The sequence below is a fragment of the Mustela nigripes genome, chromosome X (assembly GCF_022355385.1).
Source record: "Mustela nigripes isolate SB6536 chromosome X, MUSNIG.SB6536, whole genome shotgun sequence".
Taxonomy (NCBI): Eukaryota; Metazoa; Chordata; class Mammalia; order Carnivora; family Mustelidae; genus Mustela; species Mustela nigripes.
Genome location: NC_081575.1, coordinates 42,187,297 through 42,205,911, shown reverse-complemented (window position 1 = coordinate 42,205,911; position 18,615 = coordinate 42,187,297). Strand labels below are relative to the sequence as shown.

At 39.9% G+C, this 18,615-nt stretch overlaps 1 protein-coding gene across 1 annotated transcript in view; it reads left to right on the top strand.

Annotated features, from left to right (window-relative positions):
- IL1RAPL2 (interleukin 1 receptor accessory protein like 2) overlaps positions 1–18,615 on the top strand; it is a 610,158-nt gene that overhangs the window by 44,708 nt on the left and 546,835 nt on the right. The window contains exon 2 of the mRNA XM_059385200.1: positions 2,638–2,824. Coding sequence (XP_059241183.1) covers positions 2,638–2,824 — 187 coding nt within the window. The remainder of the gene's footprint in view (positions 1–2,637; positions 2,825–18,615) is intronic.

Below are 18,615 nucleotides of genomic sequence, written 5' to 3'. Positions count from 1 at the left end.
ATGCGGGACGCGATCCCAGGCCCCTGGGATCATGACCTGAGCCGAAGGTAGAGGCTTAACCCACTGAGCCACCCAGGCGCCCCCATAAAGATTTTCTTATCCTCATTTGTCAACTGAAGAAACTGAGACTGAAAGATTTTACATTATTTGTTCAAGGACACAGAACTAGTTGAACCCAGTGGATCTTAGTTCAAAGCTGGTGCTTTGTTAAGAAACCACTGTATTATGTTGGTCCCTTACTTAGAGTATGTTTCCCCCCCCCAGGGCTAAATATATTTGGAATAGTAAGCTTCTTTCAGGGCACTGGACATTCTGTCTTTTTTTATTGTTGAGACTGCAAGTCAATAGCTTTCTTTCCTTGATGGCACACCATAATAATGGGAAGGTATTTAACAAGTAATTCTCTTTCATCTGTAGGGATGAATACCATAGAGCAGATATGAGGAGTCTGTAACATTAAGAACTATTCAGAATACTTTGTAAATCCAAGAGGTAATTCTTTCTTCTGTGTTCAATACCTTAAAAAAAAACTGTGACCATCTATCTTCCCTCCATTTCCTATTCCTACCTTAGTCCTCCTTGTCTCTTACTTGTAACTAGTATATTCTTTCTTTGTTAATATGCTGATGCATAAAACGTGACTAATCCTTATCTTTGTGGTACAAGTATACCTACAAAATTATCCTGAATCATATTTAAACAAGGAATGTGACATTTGACCAGCCAAATACCTGAATCTGTAGAATGAGGAAGGGAGGTTAGTATCATGAGGGGATTGATGCAAAAGTAAAACAGAGAGGACATGTCTCATCAATCAACATACTTTGATGCCCTCTCTTCTAATCAACTAGCATTTACTGAACATCTGCTGTTTATTCATTTAGATCTCAGGGATAGAATGATGAACAAAAGCAAAAAAATCCATGCTTACATTTAACAAATAAACAAATGATAGAAGGTTGGAGAGAAGCACAAGTGTACAAGCCCATAGCTCAAAGTGGTATAGTATATATAAGGAACAGAGGGAATGCCATTGTGACTGTATCCAAAAGTAAAGGACAGTATTATGACAGGCCAGATTATGTAGGAGGACCTCAAAGGAAGCATGGAGACATACATGGAAATGTTTAGCACAAGAGTACTGAAGGTTGGGTCAAGAAGAACCAAATTGCACCAAAGTTTATCCTCTTGCCTAGGCTATTTTTGTTTTGTTTTGTTTTGTTTTTCTTATTCTGGTGGTTTTTAGCTTCATGGTTTTTAGAGGGGCTGTCAGACATCTAACAAGAGAATTAAATGGTCTTATATTTGATCCCCAGTGGGCATATCCCTAGGATCTAGGAACCTACACTGAGGAAGAGACAATAAAATTGTGAGCTAAAAGCAATAGCTCACAATTTTCATTATGTAATGGGGTTGCATCTGAACATTAGAACGGGAGTACTTTGATAGTATCCTACTCAGATGACACAGACATGGGCGTAGTCAGAAGTACTTGCCAGTAATTAATGTCACTAGAAATTTGAGTGGTAGTCATTTTGATTGACTCCGTTTGTAAACCCAATGGGCAGTGACCTTCTGCACTTATGCATTTTGTGTATCTGGCATATTGTGGAATTTCAATGAGTAAATAGTATGAATATTGACAATTATTGAGGTCGTCTTGAATTATTGGCTGGCATGCTAATCCCATCTTTCAGGATTGCTATCCCTTGGCTATAAAAACACTTGGTTTTGAAGTGCCCCTGGCACTTGGTTTTTGTAATAGCAGGTATCCCTTGATGTTTAGAACAGATATCCTGACATGTCCCACTAAAAGATTTATAATTGACTTTCTTCTAAGTCTTACCAGGTGCTTCTGCTCTCTTCCTCATACTTTCCAGTTTTCTTTTGTGTGATTGATACGTTCTGCAGCCTAGTCAGTATAAGGAAAAATCATGGGGCATACGTAAGGTAATGAAAGCAGGATTGAACTCCATAAATACCCTTACATCGTGAGTTAGCCAATTAATGCTCAACTTCTAAAGTGCCTTATGGTAAAATTCAATGTTGAAATTCCTTTATAATGCTAATGTTGGTGGATACAATTAATCTAGACCAACATTATTCTACTAGGATTTGTTCTTTGTAGGAACCCAGAATTTGATCCCTGACATATCTCAGTAAACAATTTAAAACGCTATTTAAGTTAACAAGTATATTCTGTATGTTGATCTGGTTTGGGGTATGTATCTTTAAAAAGTAAATGTTGGGTTTGAAACCAATGACAAATCAAACAACTCTTGTAATACCTTTGAAGGGACTTGCCATAGGGACAGGGCAGAAAAAACTATAGCTCTAATTACAGACTTTCTTATAAGTTTTCACTATCAGATCTTCAGTGTGACAATGTGGGAAAGAAGTCAAGTGTCTTACAGTTTATAAGATGGGTACAGCTGTTCTATGTAGCAACTTGATGGTCAGAGGCATTTTGTTTTATATCTTCCTGTCAGTTGAAATGGAAAATTGTTCTGTGTTGTTTTGATGTTGTTTCTGATTTCTAGGCAAAGTCCTATATGGAAAGGTAAACATCTTGAAATATATAGCTTATAAAGTTTTAAACACCCAGTAAAGCTGTTTTGCTATTTCTCGTTCCTACAGAAACTCGACGTATTGCATGAAGGTATCAATGTCCTTGACTGTTGCAGAGAATGAATCAGGCCTGTGCTACAATAGCAGAATACGCTATTTAGAAAAATCTGAAGTCACTAAAAGAAAGGAGATCTCCTGCCCAGACATGGATGACTTTAAAAAGTCCGATCAGGAGCCTGATGTTGTGTGGTACAAGGTAACTCAACATGGTGTCAATTGCCTTTTTTTTTTTTTTTTTTAACCTTAAGTCACTAGCTGGCTTGGGATAGAAAAAGGGAGAGATTTTATTTCTAGTTTTTGGTATCAGATATTTCATATAAAAATGAACAAACCCACACTCAGGGGTATGACTTTTATATAGTACTCATTTTTTTAAAAAAAAGATTCTATTTATTTATTTGACAGACAGAGATCACAAGCAGAGAAGCAGGCAGAGAGAGAGGAGGAAGCAGGCTCCCTGCTGAGCAGAGAGCCCGATGCAGGGCTCGGTCCCAGGACCCCGAGATCATGACCTGAGCCAAAGGCAGGGGCTTAACCCACTGAGCCACCCAGGCACCCCTATAGTACTCGTTTTAATGACTTCCATCAGCAGGTGTCACATACAATCCCATCTTCTACAACTGCTAAAAATAAGTAAAAACTCCCTCCACTCAAACTTATGAAAGCAAGTGAGAAGAAAAATAAAGATTTAAGTAACACATGAAAGAATGTATTTGAGGGACATAGAAATATTATTTATTGTTAGGAGCAAAGGCCCATTATTACAAGTACAAGTAATAGTCCCAACAGGGAAGGAAGCTATAAATTACCACTCCTAGGTCTACAAAGACAATGAGAAAGAGCAGTGTCACTGGAAACTGGCAATAACAGAGTGGACCTGACAAGAGCTGTGGCCTTAAAAGAACATATGAACTATGGCAGATAAAGGAATTGAGCAGGATAAACACCCTAACCCCTCTTAGCTCCTGCCTTCTGATTTCCTCCTAGCACCGAGGGAAAATTAAGCAAAAGTCAGAGGGCAAAATCAGGAGATAGAATCAATAGTCTTCAGATTCCCCAGGCACAGAATAGGTCAGACAGGGCAGAGGTTAGATCTATGGGAAGAAGTAGAGAAGTAACCACACAGCCTTTTAGCTGTGACATTCTGGTTGCTAGCCTGGGGCCCTGTGGTTCTGTAAGACAACTGTGTCCTCTCTGCCAGCTCTGAGCCATGGTAGTAGACACATGGTATTTGTATGTTTACATGTTATAGTCAGAGGTAACCAAGGGGGTTTTCTGCACAGGTGTTGTGTACATTGTTGGACTCAAACACACATAAAAGAAGGAACAGGTTGTTTCTATAGGATATGACAGATTCTTAGTTTCCAGGGAGGCCTAAACCCTAACTCTTACAGTTGTCATGTGTTTTTATATTTGGAAGCCTCTCCATCTTCATGCCTAGGGGAACTTACCAGTGGACACCAAAAGCATGCTGTGACCTGGGACCTCAAGTCTCTATGTGAATTTTCCTTCCTTTTCTTTCTTGATAAAGATAATATTCTGACTGATAAAAAGGAACATATGATGATAATTATTCATTAATATAACTGTCTATAATTTAGTGGGGTCCTCCATGCAATTATCATCAGTCTTCTCAGTATTAAAGCACTCACTATATGCCATTCACTGTGCTAAGCTTGGTCTCTGTATTATCTCAGTTTATGTCTCAATGAAAATCTTTGTGGGGATGTTATTATCCTCATTTATAGAAAAAATATTAAGGCTCAGAGGGATGTAGAAAGTTGTACAAAGCTACTCAGCTAACAAGACCTGGTTCTGTGTTCAAAGCAGTGTTTGCTATTCCAGAGTCCAATTTTTTAATCACTACTCTTTCCTGCAGTGATCCTGGAGTTAAACCTAGCTTTGATCACAGGAAACACTGATGCAGAAAAGCCTGTGAGAAGATAGAAGAATGTTTTATTTTAATTTTATATTTGAAAAAGGAAAATTGATCAGCTCCAGAGTTAGCACCTAGGAGTAAAATCTGGGTCATCAACTTTTTCCTTTTCTTATATATTCAACTATCTCATCTAATTTTTCTACTAAATTCTTTCTTCTTTCTTCACATCTCTATTCCTCACTATCATCGTTGTATAGCAAAGCAATTTCTTCCCTGGGAAATGCTAAGCACCGTTCTTAGAAATAAATGGTGAAGCAAATAGCTTTTCTAGCTCTGCGTGGGCAAAGATTTCTATAGCATTTTACAATTGACAAATATTAATCACAATAATAACTAACATCGAGTGCTCCCTATATGCCAGTTTATATGCCGTTTTAAGTGCCTTGATTAACTCAGTCTCTAGAACTACTGTATTAGGTAGGTATTATTATTATCCCCATTTTCCAGAAGTGACTGGAGACTCCGATAAATTAAGTGCCTTGACAAAAGTCACACAACAGTTTATGACTTGCATTTTGGCTACTGGGCCCATTCTTTTAGTCATTGTACTATACTAATGGATCAAAAGAAAAAGCTAAACCCCAAAGAGTTCCTAAAGCTCCCAAGTGCTTTCTTTTTTTTTTTTTTCCTAAAATGCATTTCCATTCCTCATACTTTCTTTCTTTCTTTTTTTATTTTTAAAGATTTTATTTATTTGACAGACAGAGATCACAAGTAGGCAGAGAGGCAGGCAGAGAGAGAGGGAGGAAGCAGTTTCCCCGCCGAGCAGAGAGCATGGTGCGGGGCTTCATCCCAGGACCCTGAGGTCATGACCAGAGCCAGATGCAGAGGCTTTAACCCACTGAGCCACCCAGACACCCCTCCCAAGTGTTTTCTTAACTGCTTCCCACAGTTTCAAAGTATATCCTTGAAAAAAAAATGTATTGATGTAATGGGAAAATGTTTTTCTACTCAATAGTTTAATAATCTTCCCTGCTGGCTTTAAAGTCTCTATGTGCCCTATCAGGCTAAGTGTAAAGTGATTTTGTTCCACCTACCCAATGTAAAGACACTTGCCCAGACTTCATTCTGGTGTACATCTAAATTTAGAGGTGTACAATATATTATCACCAGTACTTAACAGTAAAAAGTATGCATGCTGCATGATCAATTTCCAAGTGCTAGTCTACTTTTCTATAAAATGCAACATTTAATTTTTTACCTAAAGAAGGCTGACTAAGTCAAGCCTGGTTGTCGATGGAATGTAAGGGATGTGTGGAAGGGGGCTCTCTCTCTCCTCTATCTGAACTCCATCAATTAGCAAAAAGAGGTGAGGCTACTTATTGGTGACTGTCACCATCATCTTTTTACAAACAAGGAAACTGAAATAGTTTACAGAGGGACACTTGGCTAACACACGACTGATTAGAAGTTCAAATCCTGTACTTCTGACTTCTCATACATGTTCTTTTTCTTTAAAGATCTTATTGATTTATTTGACACAGAGGGGGAGATCACAAGTAGGCAGAGCAGAAGGAGGCAGAGAGAGGGAGAAACAGGCTCCCCGCTGAGTAGAGAGCCTGATGCGGGGCTCAATCCCAGGACCCTGAGATCAGGACCTGAGCCAAAGGCAGAGGCTTAACCCACTGAGCCACCCAGGTGCCCATCATGCATGTTCTTAATAACAACAGTGACTTGGATTGCTCTGTGAAATGTATCTCTTATGCATTTTATACACTCACATCACTAACACAAAAAGAATGCTCTCAAAATTGTTGTTTCAGAAACAGTTTCTGAAATCCTTCTGAAGATCTCTTTAATGACTCTAAGTGTCCAGAGGGACTCAAGTGGACGAGAAAAAGATTTTTCTTAAGATCAAATTGGAACTAAGTAGAAGAAATTATACCATTGGGACTTTAGACTACATCTAGCACAACTTATTTCTCATATATGACAAAACTGAAATTCAAAGAAGTCAAGTGATTTGCTTGTATAATGGAACCCATTTCTCCTTTTCTTTTCTTTACATTTTTTAAAAAAAAATTCTTTTCAACGAAACAGAATTCATTGTTTTGGCACCATACCCAGTGCTCCATGCAATACATGCCCTCCTTAATAAGCATCACCTGGCTCCCCCAACCTCCCACCCCCTGCCCCTTCAAAACCCTCAGATTGTTTTTCAGAGTCCATAGTCTCTCATGGTTCACATCCCCTTCCAATTTCCCTCAACTCCCTTCTCCTCTCCATCTCCCTGTGTCCTCCATGTTATTTGTTATGCTCCACAAATAAGTGAAACCATATGAAAATTGATTCTCTCTGCTTGACTTATTTCACTCAGCATAATCACTTCCAGTCCCGTCCATGTTGCTACAAAAGTTGGGTATTCGTCCTTTCTGATGGAGGCATACTACTCCGTAGTGTATATGGACCGCATCTTCCTTATCCATTCGTCCATTGAAGGGCATCTTGGTTCTTTCCACAGTCTGGCGACCGTGGCCATTACTGCTATAAACATTGGGGTACAGATGGCCCTTCTTTTCACGACATCTGTATCTTTGGGGTAAATACCCAGTAGTGCAGTTGCAGGGTCATAGGGAAGGTCTATTTTTAATTTCTTGAGGAATCTCCACATTGTTTTCCAAAGAGGCTGCACCAACTTGCATTCCCACCAACAGTGGAAGAGGGTTCCCCTTTCTTCACATTCTCTCCGAAACACGTTTTTTCCTGTCTTGCTAATTTTGGCCATTCTAACTGGTGTAAGGTGGTATTTCAGTGTGGTTTTAATTTGAAGCTCCCTGATGGCTAGTGATGATGAACATTTTTTCATGTGTCTGATAGCCATTTGTATGTCTTCATTGAAGAAGTGTCTGTTCATATCTTCTGCCCATTTTTTGATATGATTGTCTATTTTGTGTGTGTTGAGTTTGAGGAGTTCCTTATAGATCCTGGATATCAACCTTTTGTCTGTATGGTCATTTGCAAATATCTTCTCCCATTCCATGGGTTGCCTCTTTGTTTTGTTGACTCTTTCTTTGTTGTTCAGAAGCTTTTGATCTTGATGAAGTCCCCAAAATTCATTTTCACTTTTGTTTCCTTTGCTTTTGGAGACATATCTTGAAATAAGTTGCTGTGGCTGATATCGAAGAGATTACTGCCTATGTTCTCCTCTAGGATTCTGATGGATTCCTGTCTCACATTGAGGTCTTTTATCGATTTTGAATTGCTTAGTTTTTTTTATTTTTAGCACATATTGAATATTCCACTTGATATTGTTCATTATTTTGGAAAATTCTCAGCTATTGTTCTTTCAAAAAGAACCAGCTACTGGTTTCATTGATACATTTACTGTATCTCTGGTTTCTACCTCATTGATCTCTGCTCTAATCTTGATTATTTCCCTTCTTATGTGTGGAGTTGGTTTGATTTGTTGTTGATTCTCCAGTTCTTTAAGGTGTAGACACAGCCGGTGTATTCTGGATTTTTCAGTTTTTTTGAGGGAGGCTTGGATGGCTATGTATTTCCCCCGTAGGACCGCCTTTGCTGTATCTAATAGGTTTTGGACTGAAGTGTCTTCATTCTCATTTGTTTCCATGAATTGTTTACGTTCTTCTTTGATCACCTGGTTGATCCAAGCATTCTTAAACAAGGTGGTCTTTAGCTTCCAGGTATTTGAGTTCCTTCCAAACTTTTCCTTGTGATTGAGCTCCAGTTTCAAAGCATTGTGTTCTGAGAATATGCAAGGAATAATCTCAGTCTTTTGGTATCAGTTGAGTCCTGATTTATGAGCCAGTATGTGGTCTATTCTTTTTTTTTTAATTTTTTAATTTTATAAACATATATTTTTATCCCCAGGGGTACAGGTCTGTGAATCGCCAGGTTTACTCATCAAAGCACATACCCTCCCCAATGTCCATAACCCCACCCCCCTTCTCTTAACACCCCTCCCCCCAGCAGCCCTCAGTTTGTTTTGTGAGATTAAGAATCACTTATGGTTTGACTCCCTCCCAATCCCATCTTTCTCCTACCCACTTAAGCCCCCATGTTGCATCACCACTTCCACATATCAGGGATATCATATGATAGTTGTCTTTCTCTGCTTGACTTATTTTGCTAAGCATCATACGCTCTAGTTCCAGCCATGTTGTCGCAAATGGCAAGATTTCATTTCTTTTGATGGCTGCATAGTATTCCATTGTGTATATATACCACATCTTCTTGATCCATTCATCTGTTGATGGACATCTAGGTTCTTTCCATAGTTTGGCTATTGTGGACATTGCTGCTATAAACATTTGGGTGCACGTGCCCCTTTGGATCACTACGTTTGTATCTTTAGGGTAAATACCTAGTAGTGCAATTGATGGGTCATAGGGCAGTTCTATTTTCAACATTTTGAGGAACCTCCATGCTGTTTTCCAGAGTGGTTGCACCAGCTTTCATTCCCATCAACAGTGTAGGAGGGTCCCCCTTTCTCTACATCCTTGCCAGCATCTGTCATTTCCTGACTTGTTGATTTTAGCCATTCTGACTGGTGTGAGGTGATATCTCATTGTGGTTTTGATTTGCATTTCCCTGATGCCAAGTGATATGGAGCACTTTTTCATGTGTCTGTTGGCCATCTGGATATCTTCTTTGCAGAAATGTCTGTTCATGTCCTCTGCCCATTTCTTGATTGGATTATTTGTTCTTTGGGTGTTGAGTTTGCTAAGTTCTTTATAGATTTTCGACACTAGTCCTTTATCTGATATTTCGTTTGCAAATATCTTCTCCCATTCTGTCAGTTGTCTTTTGATTTTGTTAACTGGTTCCTTTGTTGTGCAAAAGCTTTTGATCTTGATGAAATCTCAATAGTTCATTTTTGCCCTTGCTTCCCTTGCCTTTGGCAATGTTTCTAGGAAGATGTTGCTGCGGCTGAGGTCGAGGAGGTTGCTGCCTGTTCTCCTCAAGGATTTTGATGGATTCCTTTCTCATATTGAGGTCCTTCATCCATTTTGAGTCTATTTTTGTGTGTGGTGTAAGGAAATGGTCCAATTTCATTTTTCTTCATGTGGCTGTCCAATTGTCCCAACACCATATATTGAACAGGCTGTTTTTTTTCCAATGGACATTCTTTCCTGCTTTGTCGAAGATTAGTTGACCATAGAGTTGAGGGTCTATTTCTCGGCTCTCTATTCTGTTCCATTGATCTATGTGTCTGTTTTTGTGCCAGTACCATGCTGTCTTGATGATGATAGCTTTATAATAGAGCTTGAAGTCCGGAATTGTGATGCCACCAACTTTGGCTTTCTTTTTCAATATCCCTTTGACTATTCGAGTCTTTTCTGGTTCCATATAAATTTTAGAATTATTTGTTCCATTTCTTTGAAAAAGATGGATGGTACTTTGATAGGAATTGCATTAAATATGTAGATTGCTTTAGGTAGCGTAGACATTTTCACAATATTTATTCTTCCAATCCAGGAGCATGGAACATTTTTCCATTTCTTTGTGTCTTCCTCAATTTCTTTCATGAGTACTTTATAGTTTTCTGAGTATAGATTCTGTGCCTCTTTGGTTAGGTTTATTCCTAGGTATCTTATGGTTTTGGGTGCAATTGTAAATGGGATTGACTCCTTAATTTCTCTTTCTTCTGTCTTGTTGTTGGTGTAGAGAAATGCAACTGATTTCTGTGCATTGAATTTATATCCTGACACTTTACTGAATTCCTGTACAAGTTCTAGCAGTTTTGGAGTGGAGTCTTTTGGGTTTTCCACATATAGTACCATATCATCTGCGAAGAGTGATAATTTGACTTCTTCTTTGCTGATTTGGATGCCTTTAATTTCCTTTTGTTGTCTGATTGCTGAGGCTAGGACTTCTAGTACTATATTGAATAGCAGTGGTGATAATGGACATCCCTGCCGTGTTCCTGACCTTAGTGGAAAAGCTTTTAGTTTTTCTCCATTGAGAATGATATTTGCGGTGGGTTTTTCATAGATGGCTTTGATGATATTGAGGTATGTCCCCTCTATCCCTACACTTTGAAGAGTTTTGATCAGGAAGGGATGCTGTACTTTGTCAAATGCTTCTTCAGCATCTATTGAGAGTATCATATGGTTCTTGTTCTTTCTTTTATTGATGTGTTGTATCACATTGACTGATTTGCAGATGTTGAACCAACCTTGCAGCCCTGGAATAAATCCCACTTAGTCGTGGTGAATAATCCTTTTAATGTACTGTTGAATCCTATTGGCTAGTATTTTGGTGAGAATTTTCGCATCTGTGTTCATCAAGGATATTGGTCTATAGCTCTCCTTTTTTATGGGATCCTTGTCTGGTTTTGGGATCAAGGTGATGCTGGCCTCATAAAATGAGTTTGGAAGTTTTCCTTCCATTTCTATTTTTTGGAACAGTTTCAGGAGAATAGGAATTAGTTCTTCTTTAAATGTTTGGTAGAATTCCCCCGGGAAGCCATCTGGCCCTGGGCTTTTGTTTGGAGATTTTTAATGACTGTTTCAATCTCCTTACTGGTTATGTGTCCGTTTAGGCTTTCTATTTCTTCCTGGTTCAGTTGTGGTAGTTTATATGTTTCTAGGAATGCATCCATTTCTTCCAGATTGTCAAATTTATTGCCGTAGAGTTGCTCATAGTATGTTCTTATAATAGTTTGTATTTCTTTGGTGTTAGTTGTGATCTCTCCTCTTTCATTCATGATTTTATTTATTTGGGTCCTTTCTCTTTTCTTTTTGATAAGTCTCGCCAGGGACTTGTCAATTTTATTAATTCTTTCAAAGAACCAGCTCCTAGTTTCGTTGATTTGCTCTATTGTTTTTTTGGTTTCTATTTCATTGATTTCTGCTCTGATCTTTATGATTTCTCTTCTCCTGCTGGGCTTAGGGTTTCTTTCTTGTTCTTTCTCCAGCTCCTTTAGGTGTAGGGTTAGGTTGTGTACCTGAGACCTTTCTTGTTTCTTGAACTATATATTTTCCTCTCAGGACTGCCTTGGTTGTGTCCCACAGATTTTGAACCGTTGTATTTTCATTATCATTTGTTTCCATGATTTTTTCAATTCTTCTTTAATTTCCCGTTTGACCCATGCATTCTTTAGAAGGATGCTGTTTAGTCTCCATGTATTTGGGTTATTTACAAACTTCCTCTTGTGGTTGGGTTTAGCTTCAGAGCACTGTGGTCTGAAAATATGCAGGGAATGGTCCCAATCTTTTGATACTGGCTGAGTCCTGATTTAGGACCGAGGATGTGATCTATTCTGGAGAATGTTCCATGTTCACTCGAGAAGAATGTGTATTCTTTTGCTTTGGGATGAAATGTTCTGAATATATCTGTGATGTCCATCTGGTCCAGTGTGTCATTTAAGGCCTTTATTTCCTTGCTGATCTTTTGCTTGGATGATCTGTACATTTCAGTGAAGGGAGTATTAAAGTCCCCTACTATTTTTGTATTATTGTTGATGTGTTTCTTTGATTTTTTTTATTAATTGGTTTATATAGTTGGCTGCTCCCATGTTGGGGGCATAGATATTTAAAATTGTTAGATCTTCTTGTTGGACAGACACTTTGAGTATGATATAGTGTCCTTCCTCATCTCTTATTATAGTCTTTGGCTTAAAATCTAATTGATCTCATATAAGGATTGCCACTCCTGCTTTTTTCTGATGTCCATTAGCATGGTAAATTCTTTTCCACCCCTCACTTTAAATCTGGAGATGTCTTTGGGCTTAAAATGAGTTTATTGGAGGCAACATATAGATGGGTTTTTTTTTTTTAAAGATTTTGTTTATTTATTTGACAGAGAGAGACCACAAGTAGGTAGAGAGGCAGGCAGAGAGAGAGAGAGAGAGGAGGAAGCAGGCTCCCTGCTGAGCAGAGAGCCCGATGCGGGACTCGATCCCAGGACCCTGAGATCATGACCTGAGCCGAAGGCAGCGGCACAACCCACTGAGCCACCCAGGCGCCCGATGGGTTTTGTTTTTTTATCCATTCTGATACCCTGTGTCTTTTGATTGGGGCATTTTAGCCCATTAACATTCAGGGTAACTATTGAGAGATTGAATTTAATGCCATTGTATTGCCTGTAAGGTGACTATTACTGTATATTGTCTCTGTTCCTAACTGATCTACCACTTGTAGGCTCTCTCTTTGCTTAGAGGACCCCTTTCAATATTTCCTGTAGAGCTGGTTTGGTGTTTTGCAAATTCTTTCAGTTTTTGTTTGTCCTGGAAGCTTTTAATCTCTCCTTCTATTTTCAATGATAGCCTAGCTGGATATAGTATTCTCGGCTGCATGTTTTTCTCGTTTAGTGCTCTGAAAATATCATGCCAGCTCTTTCTGGCCTGCCAGGTCTCTGTGGATAAGTCAGCTGCCAATCTAATATTTTTACCATTGTATGTTACAGACTTCTTTTCCCGGGCTGCTTTCAGGATTTTCTCTTTGTCACTGAGACTTGTAAGTTTTACTATTAGGTGACAGGGTTGGGCCTATTCTTATTGATTTTGCGGGACGCTCTCTGAACCTCCTGAATTTTGATGTTTGTTCCCTTTGCCATATTGGGGAAATTCTCCCAAATAATTCTCTCCAGTATACCTTCTGCTCCCCTCTCTCTTTCTTCTTCTTCTGGAATCCCAATTATTCTAATGTTGTTTCTTCTTATGGTGTCACTTATCTCTCAAATTCTCCCCTCATGGTTCAGTAGCTGTTTGTCCGTCTTTTGGTCAGCTTCTTTATTCTCTGTCATTTGGTCTTCTGTATCACTAATTCTTTCTTCTGCCTCATTTACCCTAGCAGTGAGAGCCTCCATTTTTTATTGCACCTCATTAATAGCTTTTTTGATTTCAACTTGGTTAGATTTTAGTTCTTTTATTTCTCCAGAAAGAGCTTTTATATCTCCTGAGAGGGTTTCTCTAATATCTTCCATGCCTTTTTTGAGCCCGGCTAGAACCTTGAGAATTGTCATTCTGAATTCTAGATCTGACATATTACCAATGTCTGTATTGATTAGGTCCCTAGACTTCAGTACTGCCTCTTCTTTTTTTTGTGGTGAATTTTTCCCCCTTGTCATTTTGTACAGATAAGAGTATATGAAGGAGCAAGTAAAATACTAAAAGGGTGGCAACAACTCCAGGAAAATATGCTTTAACCAAATCAGAAGAGATCCCAAATAGTGACGGGGGACAAAGGGGATAAAAAGAGGTTCGAAAAAAAAGAAAAAAAAAGAAAAGAAAAGAATTTTTTAAAAAAGAAAACGAATAAAGAAAAATAAAAAATATATATATATATTACATAAACTAGTTAAAGACGTTAAAAAAGAAAAGGTTAAAATTTAAAAAAATTTAGCAGAAGAAGAGAAAAAAAATGAAAAAGAAAAAAATTAAATTAACTGCAAGACTAAAAAAATCACAGGTAAAAAGCCATGAGTTACGTGCTTTGCTTTCTCCTCCTCTTGAATTCTGCTGCTCTCCTTGGTATTGAAACCGCACTTCTTGGTAGGCGAACTTGGTCTTGGCTGTGTTTCGTGTTGATCTTCTGGGGGAGGGGCCTGTTGTAGTGATTCTCAAGTGTCTATGCCCCAGGCAGAATTGCACTGCCCTTACCAGAGGTTGAGTAATCTGCTGGGGTTTGCTTTTAGGAGCTTTTGCTCACTGAGCGCTTTCCGTAGAGTTCCGGAGGACGGGAATACAAATGGCGGCCTCCTGGTCTCCAGCCCAGAGGAGCCGAGAGCCAGGGGCCCCACTCCTCAGTGCGCCCTCAGAGAACAGCGCCCAGTTACTCCCCTCTGCCTCACCTCCCGCCGCGCTCCGAGCTCACCGAGCCTGCAGATGGTTCCAGGTAACCCCGAGCTGTGAGCTTACTGTCGGCTCTGTCTCTGTAGCTGGTTTTCCTGTTCCAATACCCTCAAGCTCCGCGACACTCAGACACCCCTGATCCTTCTCTGACCCTGCAGGACCTGAGGCCACGCTGACCCGTGTGGGCTTCGCCCTGGTTTAGCCTCTGGAGCGGTGTCCCTCAGAGGAACAGACTTTTAAAAGTCCTGATTTTGTGCTCCGTTGCTCTGCTGCTTGCCGGGATCCGGCCCCTCCCTCTGGGGTCTATCTTCCCGTCGCTTTGGATTTACTTCTCCGCCAGTCCTACCTTTCAGAAAGTGGTTGTTCTTCTGTTTCCAGAATTGCTGTTCTTCTTCTCTTCGATCTGCCGATGGATTTGAAGGTGTTTGCAATCTTTAGATAAGCTATCTAGCTGATTTCCTGTTAGCTGAAGTAGTCTCAGCCTGCTACTTCTCCGCCATCTTGACTCCTCTTGTGGTCTATTCTTGAGAAGGTTCCGTGTGCATTTGAAAAGAATGAGTATTCTGTTGCTTTAGTGTGGAATGTTCTGTATATATCTATGAGATCCATCTGGTCCAGTGTGTCATTCAATGCTCTTGTTTATTGATTTTCTGCTTGGATTATCTATTACTGAGAGAGGCATGTTAAGTTCTCCTACTATTAATGTATTTATATCAATATGACTCTCGATCTTGATTAATAGTTTTCTTATGTAATTGGCTGCTCCCATATTGGCGGCATAGATATTTACAATTGTTAGATCATCTTGGGGGATAGTCCCTTTTAGAACTATGTAGTGTCCTCCTTTATCTCTGACTACAGTCTTTCATTTAAAATCTAATTCATCTGATATGAGAATCGCTACCCTGGCCTTCTTTTGAGGCCCATTGGCATGAAAGATGCTTCTCCATCCCTTCACTTTCAGTCTTAGGTTCAAAGTGGGTCTCTTGTAGACAACATATGGATGGGTCCTGTCGTTTTATCCAATCAGCAACCCTATGTCATTTTATGAGCGCATTTCAGCCATTCACATGGAGAGTGATTATTGATAGATACGTTTTTATTGACATCGTGTTACTTTTGAAGTCTTTCTTTCTGTAGATTGTCTCTATATTTCTGTTCAATGATATTCTTAGGATTTTTTCTCTTTTAAAGAATCCCCCTTAATATTTCCTGCAAGGACGGCTTGGTGGTCTCATACTCTTTTAAGCCTTGCCGGTCTTGGAAACTCTTTATCTCTCCATCCATTTTGAATGTCAGTCTTGCTGGATAAAGTATTCTTGGCTGCATGTTCTTCTCATTTATTGCCCTGAATATATCTTGCCAGCCTTTTCTGGCTTGCCAGGTTTCTGTGGATAAGTCTGAAGTTATTCTGATGGGCTCTCCTCTTACGTAAGGAGCTTCTTTGTCCTAGCTGCCTTCAAGAGGGCCTGCCTACAATTATAATTCCTCATTTTTACTATTAGGTGTCTCGAGGACTTTTGATAATCTATAATCTTGGGGGGAGACAGTTCTGTCTCTAGTACATGAACGCTGGTTCCATTTGTGAGATTGGGAAAATTTTCATGGAGAACTTGTTCCTCTATATCTTCTAGACTTCTTTCTGTCTCCTCCCCTTCAGGGATTCCAATAATTTTGACGTTGGAACGTTTCATGTCATCATTTATTTTCCTGATTCTGTTTTTGTGGCTTCTAAGCTATTTGTTCCACGCTTCCTCCCGATCCTTTCTGTTTGTCCTGTAGGTTACTAATTCTATCTTCTGTCTCAATTACCCTAGCTTTTAGTGAATTTAGATAAGATTGGAACTCATTGAGAGCATTGTGAACAGCATCCCTGGTGGCTCAGTTCTGCCCTAACATTGTGAACATCATCCCTGGTGGCTTTCAGTTCTGCCTTAATAAATTCCGTTTTGTCATCCATGGCTCTCTCCAACCTAGCTATTGCCTGGATAAATGGTAGCATGAATTCCCTTTCTGACATATTGTCTAAGTCGATAGCCATTAGCTCTGTTGTGGAAGGCCCGCCCTCTGAATTTTTTTTCTGTTGGGCATTCCTTCTCCTAGTCAATTTGGTGAGAGATGGCTGAATGGATGTAGGTGATGTATTGCCTGTGGTGCAGTCAAGGTGCACCCTGCAATGCTTCTGTGCAATCAGAAGTCCCCACCCAAACAAAAGAAATAAGAAAGAGAGAAAAGAGAGAGAGAGAGACAGGGAAAAAAAAAAGAAAGATGAAAGGGAAGGCTCAGCCCAAATGGGCCCCAAGGTAAGATTTATGAAGTATACAAACAAAAACAAACAAAAAGATTGATAAAAGTATATGACAAGAGAAAAAATATATATATAAAAGCAAAAACAACAACAACAACAACAAAAACCCTCATCAAAAAGAACCCCAAGTATAAGATTTATATACTATCAGGACAACCACAAATACACAGAAACACTGGCAGAAAAAGAAATGTTGGGAGAGTGGTTATAAATTCTGTGTGGGTGAGGAAGGTAATTTTGATTTTTCCTGGATGTATCTTGATATCTTTGTTAAAGGACTCACCTTTCCTAAGATGAAGGGCGATTAAAAATTGGTTTACCCATAGGGGTAGCATTGATTGGGTAAAGAGGATTACCTTGAAGTTTAACTCTACATGAATATTAAAAAATAAAAGTAAAAAAAAATCAACTAAACTAAACTAAAATAAAATTTAAAAAAATTAAATAATAGAAAAGCAAAAGAAAAACACGAGTATATGTATCAAAAAGTTCAGGTTAAAAGGTTATTATGGAATTTGATGTACTAGACATCTCACTGTGATGGTAAATAGGTTAAAAAATTATCTGTATATAAAAAAAATGAACCAGAATAGTGGGAATGAATTAAAAATAAAAGTTGTATCTATAAAATAGTGGTGGTTGTTCCCTTGTCTTTTTTTTCCCCCCAGTTGGCTTTCTGGGGGAGGGGCCTGCCATTCAGGTTTTCAGGGAGTGTTCCCTGAGTTAAGTCCCCCTGCCCCCCTCAGGGGGTGCGCTCTGAGGAAACCCGTTTTTCAGGCTTTTGTTCTCTGCAGGTTTTTATGTTTGTTTGTTTGTTTTCTCTCGCCTTGGCACCTTTTGATGGTTTTTGGAGTTGTAGAGGAAATCAAACTGCACCCAGACCTCCTTCTCAGAGAGAAGCCTGTCTGCTCCCCTCTGGGTGCTGCAGAGCACATAAGTTCCCCCTCAGCTGCTGGCAGAACACTTTCTGAGTTGCGGTCCCTGGGGACACGGGAACTCCTGCTTATACCCAAAACCATGACAGCAGCAGCTGTCTGGGCAGCTCCAGACCTCCAGAGAGGTTCCAAGCAGTGATCGCACACTGAGATTTTCCTGCTGGCCCGGGCTGGGGAGTACTCAAACTTTCCGGGTCTGAGAGCGCCGGGCTGGCGCCTGCCTACACCTCTCTCAGGGGAGGGTGTGGAGCGCGACTCAGGATCTGATAGCACAGCACAGCACAGCACATGCGTGGGGACTGCAAAAAGTCTATAGTCTATGCTTCTGTCTGCTGGCAAGGCTCCCAGATCCTCATGCGAGCCAGACCCCACGTGCTTTCAGACAGCTTGTGGCTCAGAGACCAAGACCTGGATTCTCCACCTCACTCTCTCTGGCTCAGTGCCAGGGGTGGCTGTCCTGGGTCCGGGGACTTAAGCCCCTTTCCCTAACTGCCCCGATTCCCACAATTTCCCCCCATGATCCTTTGCTCTTATTCAGTGCTTTCAACCAGACTCCAAGTTAATGCTGGTCCCCAGTTACAAGGCTCTCTCGTATTGGGGTATTACTTTCTAATGGGTCACTTCCGGTGGCTCCCTCCCCCTTTTGTTTATCTTTTGATATCAGTCCGATGTTCCCACTCAGCTTTACCTGCCCACTGGCATCTTCTGTCCCTGTAGAGATCCAGATGTGTATAATTCTAATATCGGGCTGATTTCATGGGTGATCAGAGTTCTTTGGTAGGTAATCAGCTCACTTTAGGGTACAGGTTGAAACAGTGCGTCCTCCTACTTCCCCGCCAACTTCTCTCCTTTTCTTTTTGACATTTACTGAGTTTTTTTTTTTTAATTTTTTATTTTTTTTATAAACATCTATTTTTATCCCCAGGGGTACAGCTCTGTGAATCACCAGGTTTACACACTTCACAGCACTCACCATAGCACATACCCTCCCCAATGTCCATAACCCCACCCCCCTTCCCCCAACCCCCCTCCCCCCAGCAACCCTCAG